Consider the following 25119-nt stretch of genomic DNA (forward strand, 5'->3'; position numbering starts at 1 on the left):
TACGGTCCTGTGACTCCCTATGGTCAATCTATGATCTAATATGAGCAAATAACCATATCATGCAAATGCATGCATTATTACAGACTAAATAATAAAAAATAAATACAACTACAATAAGAAATAAATGTCTTATTCGTCTTTTTGCTCTTCTGATTTCATGGAATGCGCTTGATCGTATAGGTTTTAAGTCCTGCAAGCTTTCATCGCCGTTTTCTTATGTGTGTGTTAAATTATTGGACCTATTCACATGTTAAATACTCACATAAGAAACATGTGCTTTGTTAATATCAAAATAGGGATTAGACTCAAAAAGTCAATACTATTCAGTATCAAAGAAATAGCCATCATGATGCAAATTATCTCAAAAAATTATCGTCACTATTTTATTCCTCCTATCATACATGCAATTCTAAACTAATAAAAAAAAAAAAAGAAATTGAGGAAAACCTTAAAATCAAACATTCACTTCTACTTTTTTTAGAATAGTGTTAAAAACAAATTAAATGGTAAACATAGAACTTACAATGAATTATCACTTCTCATGTTTTAAAATTGAGAAACATAACTGTGAAAAATAGATAAAGCACACGACTTGAAAAATGTCGAACTAGTAAATAACTTAAAAAATGGAGCAAATTAAAATGCAACAATCAGGAGTTGCTTTGAAACTAAAACAAAAACTCATAATTTTTTAAAATTTTAAAATATCTAATAGAATTGGATAGATAAATTCATTTTTTTTTTGCTTGCGTGACAAATATTCTATAGCGTAACAAAGTGTAACTAATTTTTTATTTAAATAAATGAACTATAGTTTTAAAAAAAGAAGTATCACTATTCATTTGTGAAAATAGTTTTATTTTTTATTTTTAAATTTTCAAATATTTACAAAAATGTCATATTATTTTTAAATTATTTAAAATATAGAAAAGTTGGAAAATGTCCTTTTTTTTTATTTTAAGTATTTATATTTTTGGCTCTTACAAGGTAATTATGAAAATTATTTATAATTATAGAAATATTAATTTATTTTTTCCAATTTTTATATTAATTTTTTTTTAAATTATATAAATATTAATTTATTTTTTAATCATTCAATTGAAAAGTTAAAAAATAAAGAATAAATTTAATACAGAATAAATAAATGGCCAAGGCAATTGTGCTTTCACGCGAAATTTGTTTAAATGTGGCTGACCAAGCAGGGAAATTTTTTTGTAAAGTATTATTTAATATTTTATTATAAAATATTAAAATGAGAAAAGGCAAGAACCGCAAGGCCTGCTCGTTCCTTGCCCCAAAGTTCCATCAGGTGTCTGCTCCAAAATCACCATTCCAAGACTCTACTGCTCTAGCGCCCAACAATGGAAGAAGGAAGAGGAGATGACGCCACTTGGAGCACGGCTGTGGAAGATCTCGTGGACGCCGGAGACATGGACGGAGCCATCTCTCTCCTCGAATCTCTAGTTTCTAAGTTCGACATTTCCGAACCATCTGCCTCCAATCTCCAATTAGCCTCTGCTCTCACTGACTTGGCCAATCTCTACTCGTCCAAAGGCTTCTCTCTCAAAGCTGATGATGCCCTTTCTCGGGCTTCCCTCATTAAACTTCGTTCTCAACACGTTCTCCCTTCGCCAAGGTTATTCGCTACCTTTTCCTATTCAGAAACTGTTGGAACAGAAAGAGTTGATGAAATTTTTAATACTATTTTATGCATTCTTTGGGAACTTCCAGGAGGGAAAAAGGGTAGAAGATGCTTCGCCCATCTAAACCCTTGAGTTTAACTACGCTTAGTTGAGTAGCCGGGGGGGGGGGGGGGTTACTTTTTATTTTTAAGTGCAAGGTTCTAATTCGTTTTGTTTTCGTATAATTTGTTAGCATTCTGACGGATTTTTGTGTGGTTTATTGGGGATTTTTGGTGTCTGAGGTTGTTTGAAATTTCAGTGACGCAGAGATCAGAAAGAGCCCAGAGAAAGAAGATTGCATTTCACCTCAAAATGATGGTTTGCCTCGTGATAGTTCAGCTCCAGAGGGGGAGATTGATGATGGTACCCTTATTTATTTTTTTTCATTTCTCTATTACCTATTATTATTTTTAACGTTGAACTAGATTTTTGTTTTTGTAATGATTTTTTTTTTAAATTTCTCTATACAAACTTTATTTAAAACCATTTTTTCTCCTTCATTTTATTTTTAACTATTTGGGTTCAGCTACGTTAGGCTTTCTTTCCTCTTTCAGCTTTGTGGTCCATTAGATGTTTATTGCCATTTATGATCTTCTACGAAGTAATGGGCATTGGCTTGTTTGTGAAGGGGAAATCACTGTGTCCTAGGTTGATGCATTGCAATAGCCTTGTGTCACGAGTTAAGCTTGTTTAGGGCATTATGCTTGCCTGTGACCGTTTGCCTCGTGTACTTGGGATGAGTTTCCATCATGTAAATACTAGTGTAAGGTTATTTTCTGCTAGCAATTTATTTGTATGCCAAATATGACAGTATGACTCCTCGGTCACTTTGATGTTTCCTATTGATAGGATGATAATTACATAAAAACCTCTTTAGGGGAGGGTGAGTGTTCATCAGTCATTGTAAAAATTCACTAGCTATTGTCAACGTGTTTAACCTACTTGCCTCCTTCGCTAAACACACGATGTTAATGGAGGTGTTAATGAATTGTGTAGATTCCATGTTTACTGCTTGCTTGCCACTGCTTTCATGAATGCTTACTGTTTCCGCTGTCATTTGATTGAATGCTATGAAAGTGTTTCGAGGATGAATGTTGGTAAACGATAGGCTGACTAGTTAAACCAAAGTGCTTTAGCTAGTGCCGCACGACCCTTCACAACGGTGTGAAAATAGTCGGACCGTGACACTTGGTATCAAAGCCAAGGCTTAATTGCTATGAGAATTCAGTTACCTTCGTTGTGGGATTCGGAAAGCTTTGGTAAGTGACCATGGCACCAAACAATGTTGAGAGGATCAACGTGCTGGAAGCACAGGTTGGGGCAACAACCAATACCGTGGCTGCGGAGGTGGTCCAAATGAGAGAACTTGTTGATGAAGTGATGGGATCACAAAAGCATCGAGCAAGTTTGCTAGGTGAGATGTCAGAGGACTTTCGCCATATAGTGGAAACTTTGCAATCTCGGATGGTGGATCTAGATGCAAAGCTGAATCTGATGGTTCTTGCTATGGGGAACTCCAAAACTCTGGGAGTTAGCAAGACCAAGGTACTAGAACCCCGGACGTATGAGGGTGCCCATGATGCCAAGGAGTTAGAGAACTTCTTATTTGATGTGGAATAATATTTTCGCGCTGTGAGGATGACCTCAGAATAGGTGAAAGTGGATGATGCAACCATGTACTTGGTTGGTGACGCCAAATTGTGGTGGCGTGCCAAGTACAATGACATTGAAAATGGAAGCTGTGTAATTGATAGTTGGGCAGACTTGAAAAGAGAACTCAAGACCCAATTCTTTCCTGAGAATGTTGAGTATAATGCAACGAAAAAGCTGAGAGACCTCAAGCATACTGGGTCAATCAGGGAATACATGAAACAATTTTTTGTTTTGATGTTGGATATCAGGGATATGTCGGAGAAGGGCAAGTTGTTCTATTTTTTAGAGGGGATGAAACCGTAGGCAAGAACTCAACTTCAAAGACAAAGAGTTCAAGACTTGTCTATTGCACAAGCAGCTGCAGAACGCTTGACTGACTACGCTAGGGAGAATACCGCTTCGTTTAAAGGGTCTGGCGGAGAGGGAAACAATGGAAAGTCTTTCAAGAAAGGCAAATCCAAGAGTGGGGTAGCCGACTATAAAGCATTAACCTTAAAGGAAGCTTCGTCGTCTCGAGAGTTCAACACACCCAAGGGAAAGGGTAAACTTGAGTGTTACTTGTGTTGAGGTCCTCATAGAGTTTTTGAGTGCCCTCACAAAGCAATACTTAATGCTTTACAGGCTTCCATTGTAGAACAGGAAGTGGAAGACGATGGGGAAGAGGATGAGACCCCGAGGATGAGTGTAATGCGGCAGGTGAGCACATTGGAAAAGCAGGCTAAAACCCTAAATGTTACACGAGCCAGAGGGCTAATGTTTGTGGACTTGAGAATCAATGGGAAGAGTACCCGCACTATGGTGGATACCGGGGTTACCTATAACTTTGTTTTGCAACCGGAAGCTTGGAGACTCAACTTATCCTTAAGGAAGGATACAGGACGCATGAAAGCAATTAACTTTGTAGCCCAGCCTACTCTGGGAGTAGCCAAGCAAGTGGCTGTAAAGCTTGGATAGTGGGAAGGTCATGCGAATTTCACAACGGTGCCATTGGATGACTTTCCAGTCATTCTAGGAATGGAGTTCCTAAGGGGGACGAGGGCAGTGCTGATGCCTTCAGCTGGTTCCCTGTGTCTAATGAGAGATCACTCGTGCATGGTGCAAGTCGTTGCAACGAAAGGAGACGACGGGAAGTCTCTTTCAGCCATATAACTCAATGAGGGATTGGGTCAGGGCGAGCAGACACATCTAGCCACGGTGGTGGTGGACAAAGAAGTAGGCCAAGAGCTGGAGCCTACGACCATCCAAGCGATGTTGGATGAGTGCAAGAAGGTGTTGCCGGATAAGCTGCCTCACTATTTGCTTTTACGACGGACTGTGGAGCATGAGATCGAGTTGTTATCAGGAGTGAAACTACCTGCAAAAGGGCCATGTTGGATGGTGCCTCTAGAGATAGTAGAGTTGGGAAAATAGTTTGATGAATTGGAAGCGGGATGTGTTTGCCTTCCAAAGCACCGTTGGGAGCATCGGTGTTGTTTAAGAGGAAACATGAAGAGCATCTACAGAAGGTGTTCGACAGGCTGAGGGGAAACAATCCGTATGTGAAGAAAGAGAAGTGCTCTTTTGCTCAGCGGAGCAACAAATTCCTTGGTCATGTCGTTGAACAAGGTCGTATTCGGAGGGGTATGGAGAAGGTAAGGATGATTCAAGAATGAAAGATTCCCACGACAATGAAGGAGTTGCGTTCCTTTCTTGACCTTACTAGATATTGCAGGAAGTTCGTTGAGGGGTATTCGCGGAGAATGACTCCAATGACAAGACTACTGGGGAGGTATTATTGGCCGCACACGCAGGATGATGTGGTTGATTATACCAGAACTTGTCTCACTTGCGAACAAGATAAGGGGGAGCGAAAGAAGTATGGTATTTTCATGGCCGGATCAAAGTATTGTTCGGCAGAGGAGACGACACAATTGTTCCTTGTGACTACTATGAGATATTGGGGTTTTCCCCAAGTTATTGTTTGTGACCGAGACTTAATATTCATTGACAACTTCTTGACAGAATTTTTCAGGATATTCAGGTCACATCTTGACATCTCTTCAAGTTACCATCGACAGACAGATGGACAAGAGATTCAGAGAGCTACTAGAAGAGTACTTGCGCCATTTCGTCAATGACAACCAGAAGAATGGCGTGCAACTACTTGATGTGGCTCCGTTCTGTGGCAATGCCCAAAGGAGCTCAACAACCAACAAGAGCCCTTTTGAGCTTGTTACAGGCCAGCACCCATTGTTACCTCACAGTGGGCGAGCCGTACTGACAAAAGAGTCCCAGGGCGTACATCTTCACCAAAAAATGGAGACAGAATGCGGAGTTTGTCCGAGCCTATCTGGAGAAAGCTTCTAAGCAGATGAAGAAGTGGGCAGATCAGGAGAGAAGACCGCAGTTTCATGTTAGCTGCCTTAAGCCATTCAACGCTGACACCAATGACCTGAGTAGAAGTCAGTCCAATAGAGCAGAGTTGAAGACAGTGCAACCTAACAAATGTGAAGTTGAAGAGATCCTTGCAGACAGAAAGTTCATATCCTTAAGGAAGAAGTGGCAGAAGTTCCTAATGAAGTGGAAATGCCTTGATGACAAAGGAATCAGTTGGATTTTAGCGGAAGATATGCAGCCGTTCGTGGACAAAGTTGAAGTGTTCCTACCGTCAAAGTCTACGAGGACGTCGGTCGCATAAGTGGGGGAGAATGTCACGAGCTAAGCTTGTTCAGGGCATTATGCTTGCTTGTGACTGCTTGCCTCATGTACTTGGGATGAGTTTCCATCATGTAAATACTAGTGTAGGGTTATTTTCTATTAGTAGTTTATTTGTATGCCAAATATGATAGTATGACTCCTCGGTCACTTTGATGTTTCCTAGTGTCAGGATGATAATTACATAAAAACCTCTTTAGGGGAGGGTGAGTGTTCATCGGTCATTGTAAAAACTCACTAGCTATTGTCAATGTGTTTAGCCTACTTGCCTACCTCGCTAAACACACGATGTCAAGGGAGGTGTTATTAATGAATTATTCCATGTTTGCTGCTTGCTTGCCACTGCTTTCATGAATGCTTACTGTTTCCGCTGCCATTTGATTGAATGCTAATGAAAGTGTTTCGTGAATGAATGTTGGTAAACGATAGGCTGGCTAGTTAAACAAGAGTGCTTTAGCTAGCGCCGCATGACCCTTTCACAACGGTGTGAAAATAGTTAGACTGTGACACCTTACAACGGCTCTTCAGATGATGGTACATTTTTAATTACTTTTCTCTTTGTTTAATGACATGTATCATTCTCTGGGGCTTTGATTTATTTATTGTTAAGATTCTCAACTCACTTGACCCTTGTGCTAAGTCTCACAATAAGAAGATTGGGGTCCATAAATCCTTTCTTACAACCCCTCTTTTTTGTGGTCATCACATCTGTTATATTTTGCCCAAAAGGGAATGAATTTTATGTTTGATGAAGAAAAAAGAATTCAAAAATTCTGGTACATAGCAAAACCCACTGTACCCAAATGCTGCTAATCGTTGTATTTTTCTATTTATTCTGTTTCTTCTATGGATATAAGGAGTATTATAAAAACTTGGAAATTGTAAAATATTCCTTAAATTACATCATGATGTTTTAATCCCTACTTATTCGGGGATGAAGAAATACATAATTGGGACTCTCTACATGGTGAAATAAGCAAGTTTTAAAGTGTTGTTAGTTTGTTAGTGATTTAGCTGATGTATTAGATGAGTTGATGATTTAGGAATGTGGTGCAAACTTCGTCCTTCAGTGAGAGTTTAGGTTAGGAGATGTCTTGTTGATCATTTTCGATTGTACTGCATAAATTTAGAATCATTTGGTGCAAGTATGTTGTGCTGAGGAACTAATTGTTATATATGATTATCATACTGATTGTATGGAGTAAGCATCCACAAAATATCTGAAAAACTAGAGGGGCAGTTTGATGCTATTGAAGACATAATATGGCGCATAACTACCCTTCATGTTGATTACCAGATTTGTCCTGTTGATTTTACTAATAATTTGGCAACCACACCCAACAGAAAATTGCTTAAAATTTCTTCAAAGCACAGTAGGGAACTTATGCTTTTTGGAGCTTATTGTGAGTGCCAACCTTTAGGCTATTTTTAAGAATCGAAGTCATTATTACCTTGTTGATTGTGAAGGATGTCTTCAAGGCATTTTGGTATTTGATAGCTTGTCTCAATCTTTTCGTGCTTCTTTGTTCAGTCTGCTTTTGTCTAATGTCATTGCCAACTGGCCCATATGCTTCCAAACTTGTTTTTACAATGTTTTTTTTTTTTTTTGGGGGGGGGGGGGTGTTGGTGGCTGACCCTATAAAATATTGTTTGGGTACTTAAGTTAGAACTTACAAATCCATGGAAGTATTTCTTTAATTTAGATCATTGGCTTCTTTTTTTTTTTTTTAATTATAGGTAATTATGTAATGGGCTGCTGAATAATCTACTTGCAGGTTCAAGTTGGCAATTTTATTTGATAATGTTCCTGTGCTTGCAAGAATATGTCTGCTGATTCTTTGCCTCCTTTTAGTATCTATTCATGATCCCTAGTTTCTATGTATCAATGAGGTTGTTAGGCATTTATTCAATGTCACCATCCATGTGAGGAACACAACCATTTGCTGACACATCAAAATAGAATTTCACTATGGAACAATTATTGACACTCCTACTCCAAACTACCCAATTTTCTACTATCCACAGACATAATAAAGACTTTGAACTTCTGCCATTGCTTTGGGATAGAATTGTTTCCTTTGCATGCCTCTAGGCTTTCTTAGGTAGTTACAAGGGAACTTGCTTTTTAGATTTGCATGAGACTGCTGGGCTTTGTTGTTTGGATTCTGACTCGCTTTATCCTTTTTTCATTCGTATGTATTTTTTCCTTTTTTTTTTATAGGACGATATCTTATCATCCATTTTGTATCTCTTTTCTCCTGCAACAGAATTTTTTAATTTATTAAAAAAATATTTTGAAAGTGTGTTACATTCTCCATCTCCCTATTATTTTAATATCTATTAGTAACACATTCTTACCCCCATAAATGCAATACTCCCTCATTGTAGCTAGTATGTTCTTTAACCCATATGTATTTTCATTGCAATGGAAGATCCTCCACTTGAGTTTTATCTTTTCCTTACGGCTGCTTCCACCAATCTAAAATTATTTTGATGGTTTTTGAAATATTGGGCTGAAATCAAATCACTAAAATCAGGTGAATCAAACCAAATGTGCTGAATTATTGTAAAATTCATTCGTTTTTGATTTGCTCTAGCCTCCAACCATTGTGAAGGAAAGCATTAAATCATTTCATTAATAGAATAATAATATTTGATGTGGATATTTAACAAGGGCATGTGGGGCTTGATAATGTGATTTCTAAGGACATTTCTTTAGTTGGGGAATAGTCGTCGTGGTTCCCCTCAGAGATTAATTCTCTTTGGCACAAGATTATTAGAAGTATGGCGTACATTGGAATGGTTGGGATGCCAGAGAGAGTGGCAGTGTTTCTCATGCGAGTCCTTGAAACTTGTTTCTGCGTTGCCCAATTGTTTTTTTCCTCACTTGCTTCAAAGCAAGTAAATGATAGTTCAATTCAGTTTTGGGAGAATCTTTGGTGCGTGAGTTTATTTTGGAGGTTTTGATACCTTGTCTTTTCAAATTATCATTCATTCATAATGCTCCAATCTCTTATTTTTTATCCCTTGGAGAAGCGCGCGCGCGCGGGGGGGGGGGGGGGAGGCACTATTTTTTGGGATCCCCACTATCGTAGGAATCTTGATTAAAGAGTGGTTGAGGAGCTCATCACGGGATTCATAGAGCTCCTTTTATTCTAAATCTTTCTTTACCCATTTTTTGAAACTCAGTCCCTTCTTTTCTTTTGACTAATATCGTTTGGAAGGCTAAGGTTCCTTTTAAGATCATGGCTTTCATTTGGACTTCGACTCTTAGTGGGATTAATATGAATCACTTGTCACAATTAACAAGACCCTTTTAGGCTATTCGCCTAGATATTTGTATCATGTACTTTGACTCTAACGAGATTGCTACGCATCTCTTCCTGCATTGTCGTGGGGCATGACAACTATGGCCTACCCTGCTCTCTATTTTTGGTGAAACGTGGGTAGCCTCGCAAAAATGTGGCCGAGTTCTTGTTGGTGCAGTTTTGGGGTTTTGGGAAGAGCAAAAAAGGGATGGCTTTATGGGAACTGTGCAGTATGTGCCATTCTTTGGCTGTGGATTGAGAGAAATCCGAGGATCTTCAATGCTAAAACTACTTCCTTATACCGTATACATATTATGTGATGGTCTTTTTTCCTTGCTTCTTTTTAGCTGCCGACTTTAGGAATTTTTTTGTTTGATCTCTAAAGAGATCGGAAAGTAGCACTTTATAGTTGTTCTTGTTGATTGCTAGAGGATGTCTTGTCCTGAACATCTTGTATTTTTGTTTCTTTTCTAATGGATGCATTTTTTTCTATTTAAAAACAAGGGGAAGGAGAGGACTATTCTCACGGTTTAGTTCACTCCACCTTTACTTTGGGATTGGGTTGTTTTTTTTAGCATTGCTTTTGGATATTTCTCTGGACTTTTTTGGGATGATTCTTTGAGTGATTTGCAATGTGATTAGAGGGCTATCTTAATGTGATTATCATTTTTCGTTTAGAGGAGCCTTGTCCTTGCTTTTATACCTATCTTCTTTCTTTCGGTGTTTTTTTCCCTTTTTTATTTTTTTAATATTTTAAATCTAAGCAAGAAACTTGTTGACCTAATTTATGCCATTCTTAGTTATTGAAACCTCCTATGCAAGCTGACACATCCTCTTCAGAACCTTGATTTTGTGCTTTCTAGATAAAATATTGACTGGACCATGTTTTAACCATGGCAAAATCTTGCAAATATCATTATAGAATCTGACTGTCATTATAAAACTTAAAATACTTTTTGCTGGGCCCAAAACTTTATTGATTTTTTTAGAATTTAGATTTAACAAGAAAGAGTTACAACTTCACTCCTATCATTACGAGGCTCAAAATACTCTTTGAAGGCCTAATGTTTACTATTTTAAAATTTAGCTAAATAAAGATGAAGCTAGGATGTAATGTTAGAATTCTTTGTAAGGGGGATAATTTTGCGCAATGATGTGGGGTTTCCTTTGCTTCTGGGGGTTCTAATGTTGATGGTTGGCTTCAATTTGAGGAAAGATTTAGCACAAATGTGAGATCTCTTCTTCTAGGTACTGATGGTAGAGGTAGCAATAATATTTAATAATAACTGCTCCTGGAGTCAATGGAGTGGGAACATGGAAATTCATTAGGAAAGGATGGGATAAATTTTCCAATTTGTGACATTTCAAATGGGAAATGGGGCCAATGTTTGCTTCTGGCTTGATGTGTGGAGCTGTCTTTCCTTCCATATACAACTTGACTTGTCCCTTATTAGTCATCATCTCCAAAGCACTGATCAGGGAATTTTCTGGAATATTCCTTTTACTAGGAATGTGGCAGATTGGGTGCTTCATGCACTCTCTGACTTTTACAGAATTCTCTGTAAATTCCGTTACCAAAACATCCCTAACGACCAAAATGGGCTTTGGACAAAAATGGTGTTTTCACTGTTAATTCATTCTACAAGAAGCTCTCATTGATGGGAACTAATTGCAACAACTCCCCTTGGATTCACAGTTGGAGGACTGCAGCCCCTTCAAAGGTTGCCTTTTTGTTTGGGAGTCTGCTCATGTAAATATTTTAACCCTTGACAATCCACAGAAAAGAGGGCTTACAATCACAAGTAGGTGTTTTCTCTGTATGGCTGATGCAGAATCAGTCAACCACATTCTTCTCCACTGCCCCTGGACAAGGAACTTGTGGAATTTGTTCTTCCCTTGTCTGGAAAGCAGTGGGTTACGGCAAACTCAGGAGGTGAGATTTGGGCTTGGAAAGGCATTAGAGCCAGCAAGAAGAAGTGATAGGCTATGAATCTCATGTGCTTGGAAAGGAAAAAAATAAGAGAGCCTTCAAAGATACAACTGACTTGCGAAGACCAGTGGATTGCTGCTGTTTCCCGCTGGTTTAGTGGGCAAATTGTTAATGATCATAATGTAATCCTTGATGTTTGTGACACTCTAGAGTGGTTGATGTTTTGTACTACGAGTTGGCATCCCCTTGATGCCTTGCTAACATAATTTTCTCTTCACTGATAAAAAAAATAAAAATCGCTCCGAGTCAAGTGGTTTTGGGGATAAATGAAGTTGCAGGATATGGAAATATCTGTCTAAACAGTGTGTTGTAGGATGGCATCTCTACAGATTCTAAGCAGGTTTGTGGTTGTTGTGGAGGGGAAGATGCAAGGGGAAGTCCTTCGGCTTTTGTCGCATGTAGTGAAATATGAGCAATCAAAGTCAAAGATGGCTAGGGTTTTGGATGAGGAGTTGGTGGTTCCAGAGGCAGCTATGGTTTCCTTGGCGGAAGATGGAGTGTTGTAAGCTGCATTGGCTGGGCCTGGGTCTCTTATTGTACTAAATTCTAGATAGAAATGAGGGCCTCATTTGCTGTTCAGCCAATCTATTGAGCAGGCCAATGATCAGATTGAAGATAACAATTTATGCCCATTTTGGTTATTCCTCAGCTAGACCACCTTAATGGGCTGACTTAAAATTCTATTCTTAAATTCTGCGAGCATTATATGTTAACAGAGGACCATCAATCTCAGTTTTCCCTTTTGAAAGCCCAAATTCATTCATTACAAGTCCAAAAGGTTACTGGAATTGATCAAGCCTCTGAGTAAAATATAGATGCTAATCCAGTGGTGCATTGCTCTTCTTTGAAGCAGATTCATGGTGGCCAAGACTCAAGAGCATAGAAGCAGCAGTGTTTTGGGAATAGTAGAGGGGCGGTTTAGAAAGTTTAGTTTGTGAAAAAACAGCAAGTTTCTTAGAGGGAGATTTTTCTCTTATAGAGGAGAGGATCGTCAGTGGGCTGTCTCCTGGGGATGAAAAAAAGGGAAGATTCCTGTCAGAATTAAAATCAATGTGAGGATGTGATTCAGGGTATTATTGTTGGTTTGGAGGGAAATACTTATAGTAAAAAGTAAACTCTGTTAATTTTAGGAGTCAAAAGGCATATGCTCGCCAAATGGAAGTGCAGATGGGCTTTGAAGCGAGGAAACCTTTTGAAGAAAATCTAGATTCTTCTCATGAGAAAAAAAAAAAATTCTTAAGAGAGATTGAGGCAGTAGTTTAAGTATAATGGAAGAGCTGATTGGTTAGAAGGGTGTTGAGGTTACCATCTGCAAGGAAAAAGCGAAAGTGGGTGGATGTTTTGGAAAATGATAGTTAATGCATTAATGATTTTGAATGTGACGGGGTTTACTTTTGGATGAGATTCAAGATTGCTATATTTCTGACTCTTCTTTTGATCATCTTGGGGATTTAACTAATGTGGTGCTGCCTCCAATGGAAGGACTGGAGGTGACTAGTATTTTTGAAGATTATGGTACGATTAAAGAGCGAATTGGTAGTGATGGAATATTGCCCACCCTAGTTCAGGAGACTTCTGAGAAGGACCTTCATTTCAAGCTCATATTTTCTTGGATAAATTTGGCCTTGTCTGATTGTGGAGGCAATGAGGTTCAGCTTGATGGTTGTTAATCCAAAGTGAAGAAGGGTCAGAGGGAACTAGCAAATTTGAAGTGTTTGGGGGATTACAATGGAAAGGGATTTTTGTGGATTTGTATCCTTGCTTAGATCGTATATTCTCTCTCTTTCTTTCTCTCTTGATATATATATTCTTTTTCACCAAAAGAAATTATTTCTTATTTTTGGGTGAGTTGTGGTTGTGCCTAACTAATATATGGAAGATTTTACGGAATTAAAATATTGGGGCTAAGGCAAGACTAAGAAAACAAAGGTTTTGGAGTGATCTTCTTGGTTTGCTGTTCTTGAGAAGATGTGGAATGAAAGAAATGAAAGGATTTCAGTTGAGGTAAAACTTGGAATCAATGTTTTTTCTTGATCTTGTTTTGGTCACTTTCTTCAATTTTTTTAAAATGATATGTTGATATTTCTTTAGAGCAATCTGCAATATGCTGGAGGGTTGTTTTATTACTTTTATGTAATTTTTCTTTTTCTTTACGGAGGATGTCTTGTCCACTTTCTTTTGTAGTTATTTTTTTTCTCTTTTAGTAAATCTTCTTCTTCTATAAAAAAATGTTGCAATCAAACATTCCCAACTTTTTAGGCATCATTAAGTGAAAATGTTGTTTATGTAATTGTATTAGACTTGCACATATTTAAAAAAAAATAGTTTTATACATCTTTCAAGGGATATTATTTATATTATATTATTTACTTGGAGTGGTTTGGGCTGGGGATTCTAGATATTACAGTGCCCATGGGTCAGATTTTGGGATATAAGAGGCTCTTTTTGATCAATTCTTTGGGTCAGGTTGACATTCTTGTTTGCTAGGTCCATCCTTTGAAATATGTACCTGAGCCCATATTTAGGGCCTCAAGGTTCAGTGATGGTCCAGCCCATAGTCCATGCATTTATTAGGGTGGAATGGTCCATTTGCAAAAAAAGGATGTTAATTTTGGGGATTGGGCCCGGATTATAGTCTCCAAAACATGAGGGAGCTCATTTGGCCCTAATGGGACTGGTTTGCTGCTGTAGAATGGGGGCTTGGCTGTTTTTTCTTTGCGGGTATCAGGACGATTGGCTGCTTCATTGCAGGTGGCATTTATGGCTCCAGAAAGAGACCTCAATCTTAGACGGTTACTGTTGGAGGGAAGTTTTTAACTAGTGGATCTGAGTGACTAGTCATAGTGGATTTATTTATTTTTTCTGATAGCAAAATAAGAGATTTGATAAAAGGAGAATTTACAAAAGTAGAAAAAGACTTCTCTTGTCTAAGTACTGGAAAAAACAGAAAAAACAAACTAATAAAGCAAAAACTGGGAAAATTCATTAAATTCAGAGCAGAAGATTTCTCCAGTCTTGCTGAATATCCAAAAAACTAACTCCCTTAAAGCAACCAAACCCAACGCACCATAAAGAAGCCAGGTAATGAATCCTCTCCCAAACCAGCTACCAATTCAATTTTCTTCCTGAAAATACGTGCATTATGCTCCAAAAATAATCCCCACAGCACTGAAAAAAATATCACACTTCCAGCTGCAAATTCAATTTTCTTCCTGATAAGAGGATTTATTTCCCCTTGTGTAGTAGTCCAGGAAGCATTTGCTGGCAAGTTGTGATCATGGGCGTTTAAAAAATGTCCAAGATAACTAGATTCTGATCCAGGAGCGGGGGCGTGACAGATGAAGGGGGATAGTGTTGGTACGGGGCCGGGGGGTGGGGGGGATTATTTTAGATGAGAAGGGATATGATAATGCTGGGGTTTGCAAGGTTTATTGTTTTAGGGATTTGGAGGAATGAGGACTAAGGAGTGTAATTATCTCTGGTCTGCTTTGTCTGGGGCTGTTTGGTACTTTTGAATTGTGTGTACAGCAAGATTCTTCAATGAGCAGACACTTCCTTTTGGTTTTTAATAGAGTAGATTTGATTCCTTAGCATCTTATGGTGTACTGCCTATGGTGCTTTTGAATGACTGCTACCTTTCACTTATCTACAAACTTCAAAGTGACATGAAGGCTTTGTTTCTTTTTAGAGTTCGATTTTATTGTGGAAGCAAAACAGGTGAAAGGAGCGGTTTTGGTAGAATCTATTGACTGGCCTTGAATATCTGAAAAGATAGGTTTCCTATCTTGTTTGGAATTTTTCGCTGTGTCATTTGTTATTGGTAACTGGTAAGGCACATTTCCATAAGTATAGGGACTTATTTTAGGGTTTTAGAAAGCAAATCAGAGACTTGGCAAATGCCTTGGAAACTCTTCGGATTTACTCTAGGTGGTCTAGAATAGTGGTTCTTTTGTGATTTGTGACAGGGCGTGCTAGCGGCTTTTGGTTCAAATGATCATAAATGCTATTTGCCAAAGAATAGGATGCCTATCCTGGGGTAATACTTTTGTCTGGTTGGCACACCAAAATATATCATTTCTGTGATTGAGTCAATCTTTCAACATTCAAATCTCTGAGCTATTCTAAAAAATAAAAACCTCAGTTCTTGCAAGGCATGAATAAATGCTTTAAATATATCGGAAATTAAGAAGGTAGACAAAAATGGAGGAAATATCACTTAATTTACTAGATATTACTGTCACTATTAATTATTTAATCATTATAAGATGGCAATTTTTTTGTTGAGTACTTAGTCCTTTAATTATTTTTAAAACTCATTTTATACTGAGACATAAAGGGACCCTTTGTCCAATGCTTCGAAGTATGGGGCCATATCATAAAAACAATACTATTTTGATGGGAATCTAAGATTACTATCGAGACTCTTGGACATGAGATTTGCATGTTTTGCTGGAATGCAAGATTTCCCTGCCATGTAGGATTTTGAGGCAAGTCAAACATGGGCAAGCACCTATGCTTTTGAAGCCCATATTACCAGGACTCTGTAAGCATTTTGTGAAGACATGTATGGTACCCCCTCCCTTGGTTAACGGGTCTAGAATGGATTTGGAACTCTGACACCCTATTCCCATTCCCATGTTTATGAGGGTGGAAACACATTCTGGCCAGCTGATTCTCCCATTCAATGGAATTGCGATTCCTTTTTTTTTTTGAAAAAAAATTATAAACCTCACTAAAGAGAACAACAACACACAACAACAACAGGAATAAAAAAAAAAAAAAATATTATTATAATATAATTATATTAATAAAAAATACTGTAAATTATTATTATAACAATAAAATAAATATTTATTATTATTAAAACAATAAAAATGATAGACCCTCCACCTTAATCAGGATTCTTTCTAAAACCAGAGAACAAAACAATTGTTAATATCTTCTGTTAATGTTATTATTATATTATCTGTTCCTTGCTAAATGTCAAGTTTTGTGTCTAGAACATAATATTCTGAGCATTCTTCATCCCTTTTTTGTTGTTGTGGAGCCTTCAGATTGGGAGGCCATTGCAGATCGTGCACCCGATGAATTGCTCTCTCCGCAGTGCTCACCAGGAGTTTCTATGCTTTCACTAGAAGATGCAAAAGTTCAAACTTCTAAGCGGCGTGGAAGGGGAAGATTCTCATACAAGGAAGAGGCCTTGTATAGTGACTGGGCATCTGATGGGCCTAAAATTGCTGATTCAGGGGATGAACCTGAGCATCATAATTTGGAATGCAAAACGGAAACAAGATATAGTAGGCCTTCTGTCTTGTTTCTTTTACTTCAATTCACGGCTTCATGAAATTATGTTGTGCACTTATGTGCTAGTCTGCATTTTTATTTATTGTGTTTTCATATGGAAGATCCTTTTCTTTGGCAGCACTTGATTTTTGTCAAAATGTACTTGATATATGGAAGTGTACCATGCAGTGCTTTCTGTTGGAGTCATTTTACAATAATCTATGGTTTTTTTCATGCATTATTACTTTTGAATCTGAAAGAAATAATTATAACAGTTGAGGAAAATGGACAGTTTTACATACATATGAATTGCTTCTTCTGGACAAAAAACAACAAATTGCTAGAAGCTAGAAATCATGAGAGCAATGCTGGCAGCATTGTCATGAATTTTAGATACTGAGAATGAATGTCCAACTTTCTTTTGATCGTATTCAGAGAGAAATATCCTGGTTTTACTTCGTAATTATACCATGAAATATGTAAATGACCCATAGTCAAAACGTAGAGTCTAAGTTTTCTTTCCTTTTGAGTCTGTCCATTGCATTTTTATCTTTGCTTTGGTAATACTTTGCACTGAATATCTTGTTCAAGGATTTTACAACTTCTACTCCCCCGATTAGGGGCTCAAAATTCTGCATTGATTCCTGTTCCCATGTTTGGTTTGCATAAATGAGGGTGGAATCACATTTTGAGCGGAATGCTGATTTTTCCCCCATTGACATCATGTTTGGTTTGTGGATAGAATGGGAGTAGGGAAGGAACATAATGAAAATTTGAATGAGAAGTATGACGAAATCAAATGATAAATTTGATTTCAATCCCCTAAATTTCATTCCATTCCTATGTACCAAGCATGTAATGGTGATTCCTTTTCTTATTGGTAAGAATAACGGTTTATTCCTGACTTCTTTTTTTGGAAGACAATTCTAACCCTCACTAAGTAATACATAGCAAAACAATCTCAAGGTGATTGTCCCTTATGTGTGCCACTGATGAAGACGATGATGATGATAAAAGTAGTAATAATAACAGTGACAACCACCACCACCACCTTGACAATGATAATAAAATAATATTTGTTATTATAAAAATAATAAAAAATAGAATAAACAACTATAATGAGAATAACAACATTAACAACAGCAACAACTACTATTATGATAATAATAATAAAATAATACTTGTAAGAATAATAACTATTATTGTTAAAACAAAAAAAAACTAACACCACTAATAATAACAACGGCAATAATGACTACAATAATAATAACGATAATGAAATAATAATCATTATTATAAAAAATGAGAAATAATAATAAAAGTCACAACACAAGAATAATAATTTAATAATAATAACAACAAAAATAATAATAAAATAATATTATCATTATTATAAATTATTATAATATAATAATAGTAACAACCACAAAACAATTAAAACAACAACCGTAATAATATTACTATTATTATTATTATTATAAAATAATATAATGGTAATTACTATTATTATTATCATTATAAAACAATATAACAACAGCAGCCGCATCAATAACAACAGCAACAACAAAAAGAAAACATGTCAACAACATCAACATTAATAGTAGTTGTTATACTAATAATGATAATAATATAATAACTATTATATATAAACAATAAAATAATAACAACAAACAATCACAAGAATAATAAAAACAAAAAAAATAATAGTAAAAATAGTATTTTTATAAATTTCTATAATATAATAGTAATGACAAGAACAAAAACAACAATAATAATAGTAATATTGTTATTACTACTACTGCTACTACAAAATCTAAAAGATAACCAAAAAAAAAAAAAAAAAATCAAACAAAAATATCATTTTACTATCAATTTTCATTATTATTATTATATTAAAAAAAATACAGAATATTATAATCCAAACAATGCATAAATTCTCAATACAAAATAATATTGATACGAAGTCATATATTTGAAAATAATTTTGTAGTGAGGGGGGAATTTTTAAAAAATGACTTATATTTCATTATGTTATAGCCACACAAGTACCGAATAGTGTTGCTAACTAAGTGCAATAAATGCATTAAATAGTAATCTCATTCATGCCTTGATTCCATTACTACCCTGATTCATTTCCTACTTCAATTTCGTTTGGTGGACCAAATGGGGCACTATCTCCCAACAATTAATTGAAAAATTTTGGAGAATTCTGTGATAGGGAAATAATTCCTTTAGTGATAAAATATTGCAAGAAACTAACTTTTGTGTTGCTCAATTCTATGTATGATGAATATATTTAATGACAATTAGTTACAACCAAGCCTTAATTCCCACTTCTTGGGGGATGTGAATTGTCTGATCATCAATTATCCAGAGTGAATCAACTAGTACATATGGCTCTGATATGATGCACTTCTAACTAGTACATATGGCTCTGATATGACACACTTCTAAGTCCCAATCACTAAGGGTATTCCGTATGCCATTCTTATGTATTGCCCAAACCAAACCACATAGACAAGCTTTAAACACCTCCTCCCAGTAGAGCTCCTTTTTGTTTTTTGGAGGGGGAAGGTGGGTGTTGGTTGTGTTGGAAATTTGGAGTATCCCATATTAGTCATGGACTCATGAGTAGGACTTGTTATTGGTATGTGTACCCATCAAATCTCCCCACCTAAAAACTCAAGTTTTTTGGTATAATTGGTGAGGTTGGGTGTTGGTTGTGTTGGAAACTTGGGAGTATCCCATATAAATCATGGACTCATGAGTAGTACCTGTCATTGGCATGTGTTCCCATGAAATCTCCCCCACAAAAAAGCAAAAGTTTTTTGGTATAATTGTTGATTTAACAGTGAGAGAAATGATTTAGTATATCTTAGCCTGCCCATCTCAATCGTCTACTATTATGCATTCACGTATTTATTATTGTAATTGCTCCTAAATTGCAGCTTATGATAGTTTAATGATAGTGTTGGTTTTACTTTTTTTTTTCCCCTTATTTTTAATTTTTTACTGTGAGACTTTTGTTTTTGTTTTTGTTTTTTTTGTTTTTGTTTTGTTTTGTTTGTTTGTTTGATTTTGTTTTTTTTTTGTTTTTTGTTTTGTTGTGTTTTTTTTTTTTAATGGTTTGACTTTGAATAGAGTGCATGTGGTATAGTAAGAGAGTAACAAAAAATCTTGGAGGTTTCAAGTGAAAATTTGTCTTCATCAGTTGTAAATGGGAGTAATAATGGTAAAAAAAAGGACTTGTTTGTGCAATTCTATTTTCATTTTAACTGGAGTTTGATTGTGTCTTCTAAGTGTTGCAAATCTTTATGTTTTTAACAAATAGTATGCAGTATCTAAGGGTTTTGTTATTGTGGATTTAGCAGGATATGGCACACATCATGTTCTTGTTCTGGCCGACTTTCCACCTACTACAAAGACAATAAAGTTGGAGAAGCTCTTTGAGAACTTCAGAGATTGTGTTGTGATTCGCTGGGTCAATGATACAGTTGCACTCGCAGTATTTAGGACACCATCAATTGGTAATTATAATCTTTTTTCATATTTTTCTAATGTTGAACTTTATGAGAATTTCTATAATATAAGGTAGCACTTTTTTTTTTTTTTTTTTTAACTATAAGTATGGCTTTGTATGACATCTGCTCGTCCATATTTCTTGTGGAAGTTCTTTATGAAGGTTCTTTCTAATGGTTTAAATTGATCATACAATTATTAGAAATTTTTATTTTGACGGTTAGGGCCTAATGTTGACCTAAATTTTGCATTTTGTTGTTGTTTTTGCATTTTGATCCATATTTCTGTTTTTATTTTTTTTGGCATGTAAGAATCTAATGGTCTGGTGGTGAACAAGCTTGCAAAGGATTTTAGGAGGAATAAGAATGGGTTGTGTTCAAATTAGATTTTAAGTGAGCTTATGTTAAGGCAAGTTGGGGTTTCTTGATAAGGTTTTAGGTAAAAATGGTTTTGATCTTCTTTGTTGGAGGTGTCTGAGGGTTCTATGTTTTCGAGCTACTTTTTGACCTTAAGACTGTCTTTAGTGACTACTAGGGTGTGATGGTGTGCTCAAAAAAATTTATTCCGTTTCTTGTTTGTGGTCCGCTCCTTCCCCGGACTCTGCCTACGCTGGAGCTCTGTGCACCAGGCTGCCCTTTTTATTTTTGTTCTTGTTTGAAGTTCTTTTTTGCAAATGGATTGGGTAGGAGGATTTATAGCGCTCTTAATAATGGCATTGTAGATTTTCTTTCTATTGGTGTAAACCCTGTACCATCAAGCATGTCATGAATTTGTATTCATGAATTTTGTGCCTAAGAATTAGGATTAGAAACTTGGAGCAAATATTCAAATTTATATTTGATAAAAGAATGGATACAATCTTCTTGTGTATATTATTTATGGTAAGAATAAATCCTTTAATTCAATCTCTTAAGAAACTTTGGCCATTTGAGGGCTCAAAAAATATTTCCTGAACAGATTTGATGTGGATCTTCTTTGCTATGATATTGACGAATGACGAGAACAAGGATTTGCATTTTTTTTTTATGTGAGCTTGATCATGGAGGGTGAATATTGGAATGACAGTGAATTGCGAGAGAACGGTAAGAGATTTTTTGTTCTTCAACAGCTGATTGATCTTAGTAGATTTGTGGGTGTGAATGTTTGCTTTGTAGAGAGTTTCCAAATAATGGAGTCTAGTTTTTTCCCCTCACTATTTGAATGTGTTTATGTATAGCTCCCTTTGAGAGGGTAAAAGAACTTTTGCAATAAATAACTAGGGTTATGTGAAAACTTGTAGCTCCAAGTATATTGATATGTGACTCTGTACAAGCTATGGGCTTGTAGGCTGGCTATTAAACCCATATTTAGTGACAAACCTACTGTATAATTTTTTTCAATGCTGGGCTGTGTTCATGCTTGCCGTGTAGCAAAGGTGAGGCTTGAAGTTTCAATTTTTTTAATTGCATAGCATTCATTATGTGAAGAATCCATGCACGTGTCGTGGGCAAGTGTGATGATATAATCCTTTTTTTTTTTTTCCTTTCTTCCTTTTCTTGTTTACATATATATTTTTTTGAAAATGTATTCTGTAGGATGGTCTGTAGGGCCCTTAATAGTGGCTTTGTGGTTTGTCTTTCTGTTGGTGTAAATCCTATCCATTGAGCATGGCATAAATTTGTAACCATAAATTTGATGCAGAAAATTAGGACAAGAAACTAGTAACAAATGTTCAATTTTTATGTTAAACAGAAGAATGCGTGCAATCTTTGTGTGGGTATTTCTTTATGGAAAGAATGATCCTCTTCAAGGGCTCAAAAAATGTATTCTTAAAAAGAATTGTATGTCTTTCTGTAAAATGAAATTTTTCTGTGAATTTTTTGGATGATGAATTTGATAAACATCATGATGAGGGATTTATGTTGTTTATGTGAGCAAGCGTGATCATGAAGGTTGAATGTTTGAACAAAGAGTGGATTGTGAAAGGACAGTTTGGGACTTGTTCTTCTTCTTCTTCTACGGATTGGCCTTAATAGATTATAGGCACGACTCTTTGCTTTAGAGAGAGTTGCCTAAAGATTGTTAAAGGTCCGAATGATCAACTCTGCTATCAGTTGTTAGAATCCATAGGTCTTCTAATCATTCATTTGAAAAAATTGAAACCCTTCTTATTGGATGATCATGATACTTCCCAAAAATGGTATTTCTTGATCAATGGAGGAAGAGTATCACCATTTTTGTTCAATAAAATACCAAAGGGATGATTGACGCATTCCATACTAAAAATAATTGCGGGATATTTATGTAGGACAAGAAGCAAAACCTTGGGAATATCCTTGCTGAAGAATAATTTAAAAAGTTAGGTCAAGGAATTATTGGGTTTAGTTAGTAGTTTATTATGTGTGTTTAGTATTAATTAGTATAGGATTATGTCTATTTGAGGGTTGCTTGAAATATTTGTGTTAAGTAAGGGTATGTTTGTAATTCCTATAGTTTTAGGGGTATGTGTGTAATTTTATGCATTTAGGATTTCCTATAAATAATGTGTGAAAGCCATGTTGTAAGCAATTGTTGATGAATTTGAATTGAATTGAATGTGAGTTTCCCCCTGATATCTTATTCCTATTGTTGAGTTTGTCATTCATGATGTGTGTATTGATGTCAACTCTCAATTCAAGTCTATGATGCTGCCAAAGGATTGTGGTGTCTTGCCTCATTCAAGCATTAGATTTCGAAGAGTCCAAGTTTGCTTCTTACTTATGGTCCTCTAACATTTCAAAATTTTGAGGCCAAATTTTTTCTAGCTGGGGGAGAGTTGATGTTGGACAAGAAGCGAGACCTTGGGAATTTCCTTGCTAGAGAATAATTAAGAAGAGCTGGGTCAAGGAATTGTTGTTTTTAGTTAGTAGTTTATCATGTGTGTTTTGTATTAATTAGTATAGGATTATGTGTAGGGGTTGTTTGTAACAAGGTCTTAAATTTCGATTTCGACTCAAATTTCGAAGCTCCAAAAGTATGGAAATTTTGACGGAAATTTTGATTTCGATGTCAATTTCGATTTCGATTTGAAAAAAATAACGAAAATCAGTAGTAAAGCATGAAATTCTTTGTGGAACTTTAGAAATGATTAACAAACATATTAATGTTATTTTTAGGACAAATATATTACAAGTTGAATACATCTATGTTGTGATGAGGTGGAAAAGTTGTAATATAGTATGTGTATCAAACATATTTGTAAGATAATGTACAATAAACATATTCAGCTCATACAAATGAAATTCATAAATCATTTAAATATTATTTATTATATAAATAATGATAATTCATACATAAACGGTTAAATAAAATGCTACTGTAAGTTTATTTTTTCATATAATTTCAAAAGCATTTGTAATAATATTTTTTTTTGATAAAAATAAAAAAAACAAATTAAAAGAGAAATTTCACTTCACTCCTAAATCTCTTATTTGAATTCCAAGGAAATTTCATTGTAAAGTTAAAATTTTGACAAGTTTCGCTGAAATTTTGAGATTTCGATAAATTTAGGGATGATTCGTTGAGATTTCGATAGAAATTATGCAAGATGGAAATCAACTGCCATTTCAATTTCAAGGGTGACAAAAACCGGAAATTTCGATGGAAGTTTCGACAATTTTGTGGAAATTTAAGACCATGGTTTGTAATATTTGTGTAAAGTAGGGGGGTTTTTTTTTGTAATTCATGTAGTTTTAGGGGTATGTGTATAATTTTATGTGTTTATGCTTTCTTAGAAATAGTGTGTGAAAGGCTGAAAGCTATGTTGTAAGCAGTTGTTGATGAATTGGAATTGAATTGAACTTGAGTTTTCCCTTGGTATCTCCTGTCTCCTCCTTTCCCCTTTCTTCTTCTCTTTGAATTGTAAGCAGTTGTTTATTTTATCATATCTGATTAACTCAATGGTAAATAAGGCATTGACGAGTTTTGGATGCCTACAAATGCCCCACTTCAAGGTTGGGCTGTGTACAAGCTTGCCATGTACTGAAGGCGAGACTTGGGAGTTTTTTTTTCCTTAATTGCATGGCATTAGTTATTTGGAGAAACTCATGCATGTGTCATGGGAAAATTACTTGGCTCAAGTGAAGACAACCATTATGACCTATTTTAAGTGAAAATGCCTTTGAGTTGTCATAGGCAAATTCCTTGGCACATGTGAAGACAACCAATATCACCTATTTTAAGTGAAATGCCTTTGAGTTGTATCTTTGGATGTGACTGTACAAGTGGGGTAATTTTGGATGTACATTGCTGTATGGTATTTGAAAATCATGTTAGTATGCTAATCATAATGTGCTGAGGACACTTGGGCACGCAAACCATGAACCAACTTCGCGTTCAATGGACTCACCCACCAATTTTGAAAGATCTCTTTTTTAATTTTCATAAACTCCTTCAAATAGGCCATAAATATATAGTGCTTTATTAAGCTCTTTTGCCTTCCACTAGATAGTGTCACAAGTTATAACTGGGGGAAGCCTTTTGCAATACAACTATAACCTCTATCTTTACCAAATGACTTGGATTTATGGTTTGACGAGAAAGAATATACTTGCTTGTTAATTTGATGCATCTACCGCCCATCAATTGCTGGTACTTGAGGAACATCTCTGCAGGTTCATAAGCCATCCTCTGTTAAAGAAAGCAACAAGAGAGGGCTTTGACAGAACCTAGTATGCCCTGTTATTGCTAACTTTGTATTATTCTATGGTTCAATTAATGCTTCACAAGGCATAAGCAAGACCATAGTGGTTAGAATAGTGACGTCAAGAAACCATTTATGTATGTATGTATGTATTTATGTGCATGTATTTGTTTGTATGTATGCATACATATATATGCCATTGTGGATAACCATGATTAGACAATGTGCTTCTTTCACGTGGATGAACTAACGAGTACGTATGCATGAACTAACGTAACGCTCACATATCACACACACATGTATTCATCAATCATCAGGACTCGTCACCCA

The 25119-nt window shown here is 35.9% G+C and overlaps 1 protein-coding gene across 6 annotated transcripts in view; it reads left to right on the plus strand.

Moving 5' to 3' along the window:
- Positions 1-1207: 1207 nt before the first annotated feature.
- The window catches only part of LOC131149222 (uncharacterized), a 56545-nt gene continuing 32633 nt past the window's right edge, over positions 1208-25119 (plus strand). Inside the window, exons 1-4 of one of the 6 annotated variants that reach the window (XM_058099478.1) lie at positions 1208-1636; positions 1942-2045; positions 16382-16624; positions 19982-20137. In XM_058099478.1, coding sequence (XP_057955461.1) covers positions 1362-1636; positions 1942-2045; positions 16382-16624; positions 19982-20137 — 778 coding nt within the window. In that variant the 5' untranslated portion in view covers positions 1208-1361. Of the gene's footprint in view, positions 1637-1941; positions 2046-16381; positions 16625-19978; positions 20138-25119 lie in introns of all 6 variants that reach the window. The other 5 variants (XM_058099477.1, XR_009135174.1, XR_009135176.1 and 2 more) reach the window with 5 other exon arrangements.

Source organism: Malania oleifera, chromosome 2 (genome assembly GCF_029873635.1).
Source record: "Malania oleifera isolate guangnan ecotype guangnan chromosome 2, ASM2987363v1, whole genome shotgun sequence".
Classification (NCBI taxonomy): domain Eukaryota; kingdom Viridiplantae; phylum Streptophyta; class Magnoliopsida; order Santalales; family Ximeniaceae; genus Malania; species Malania oleifera.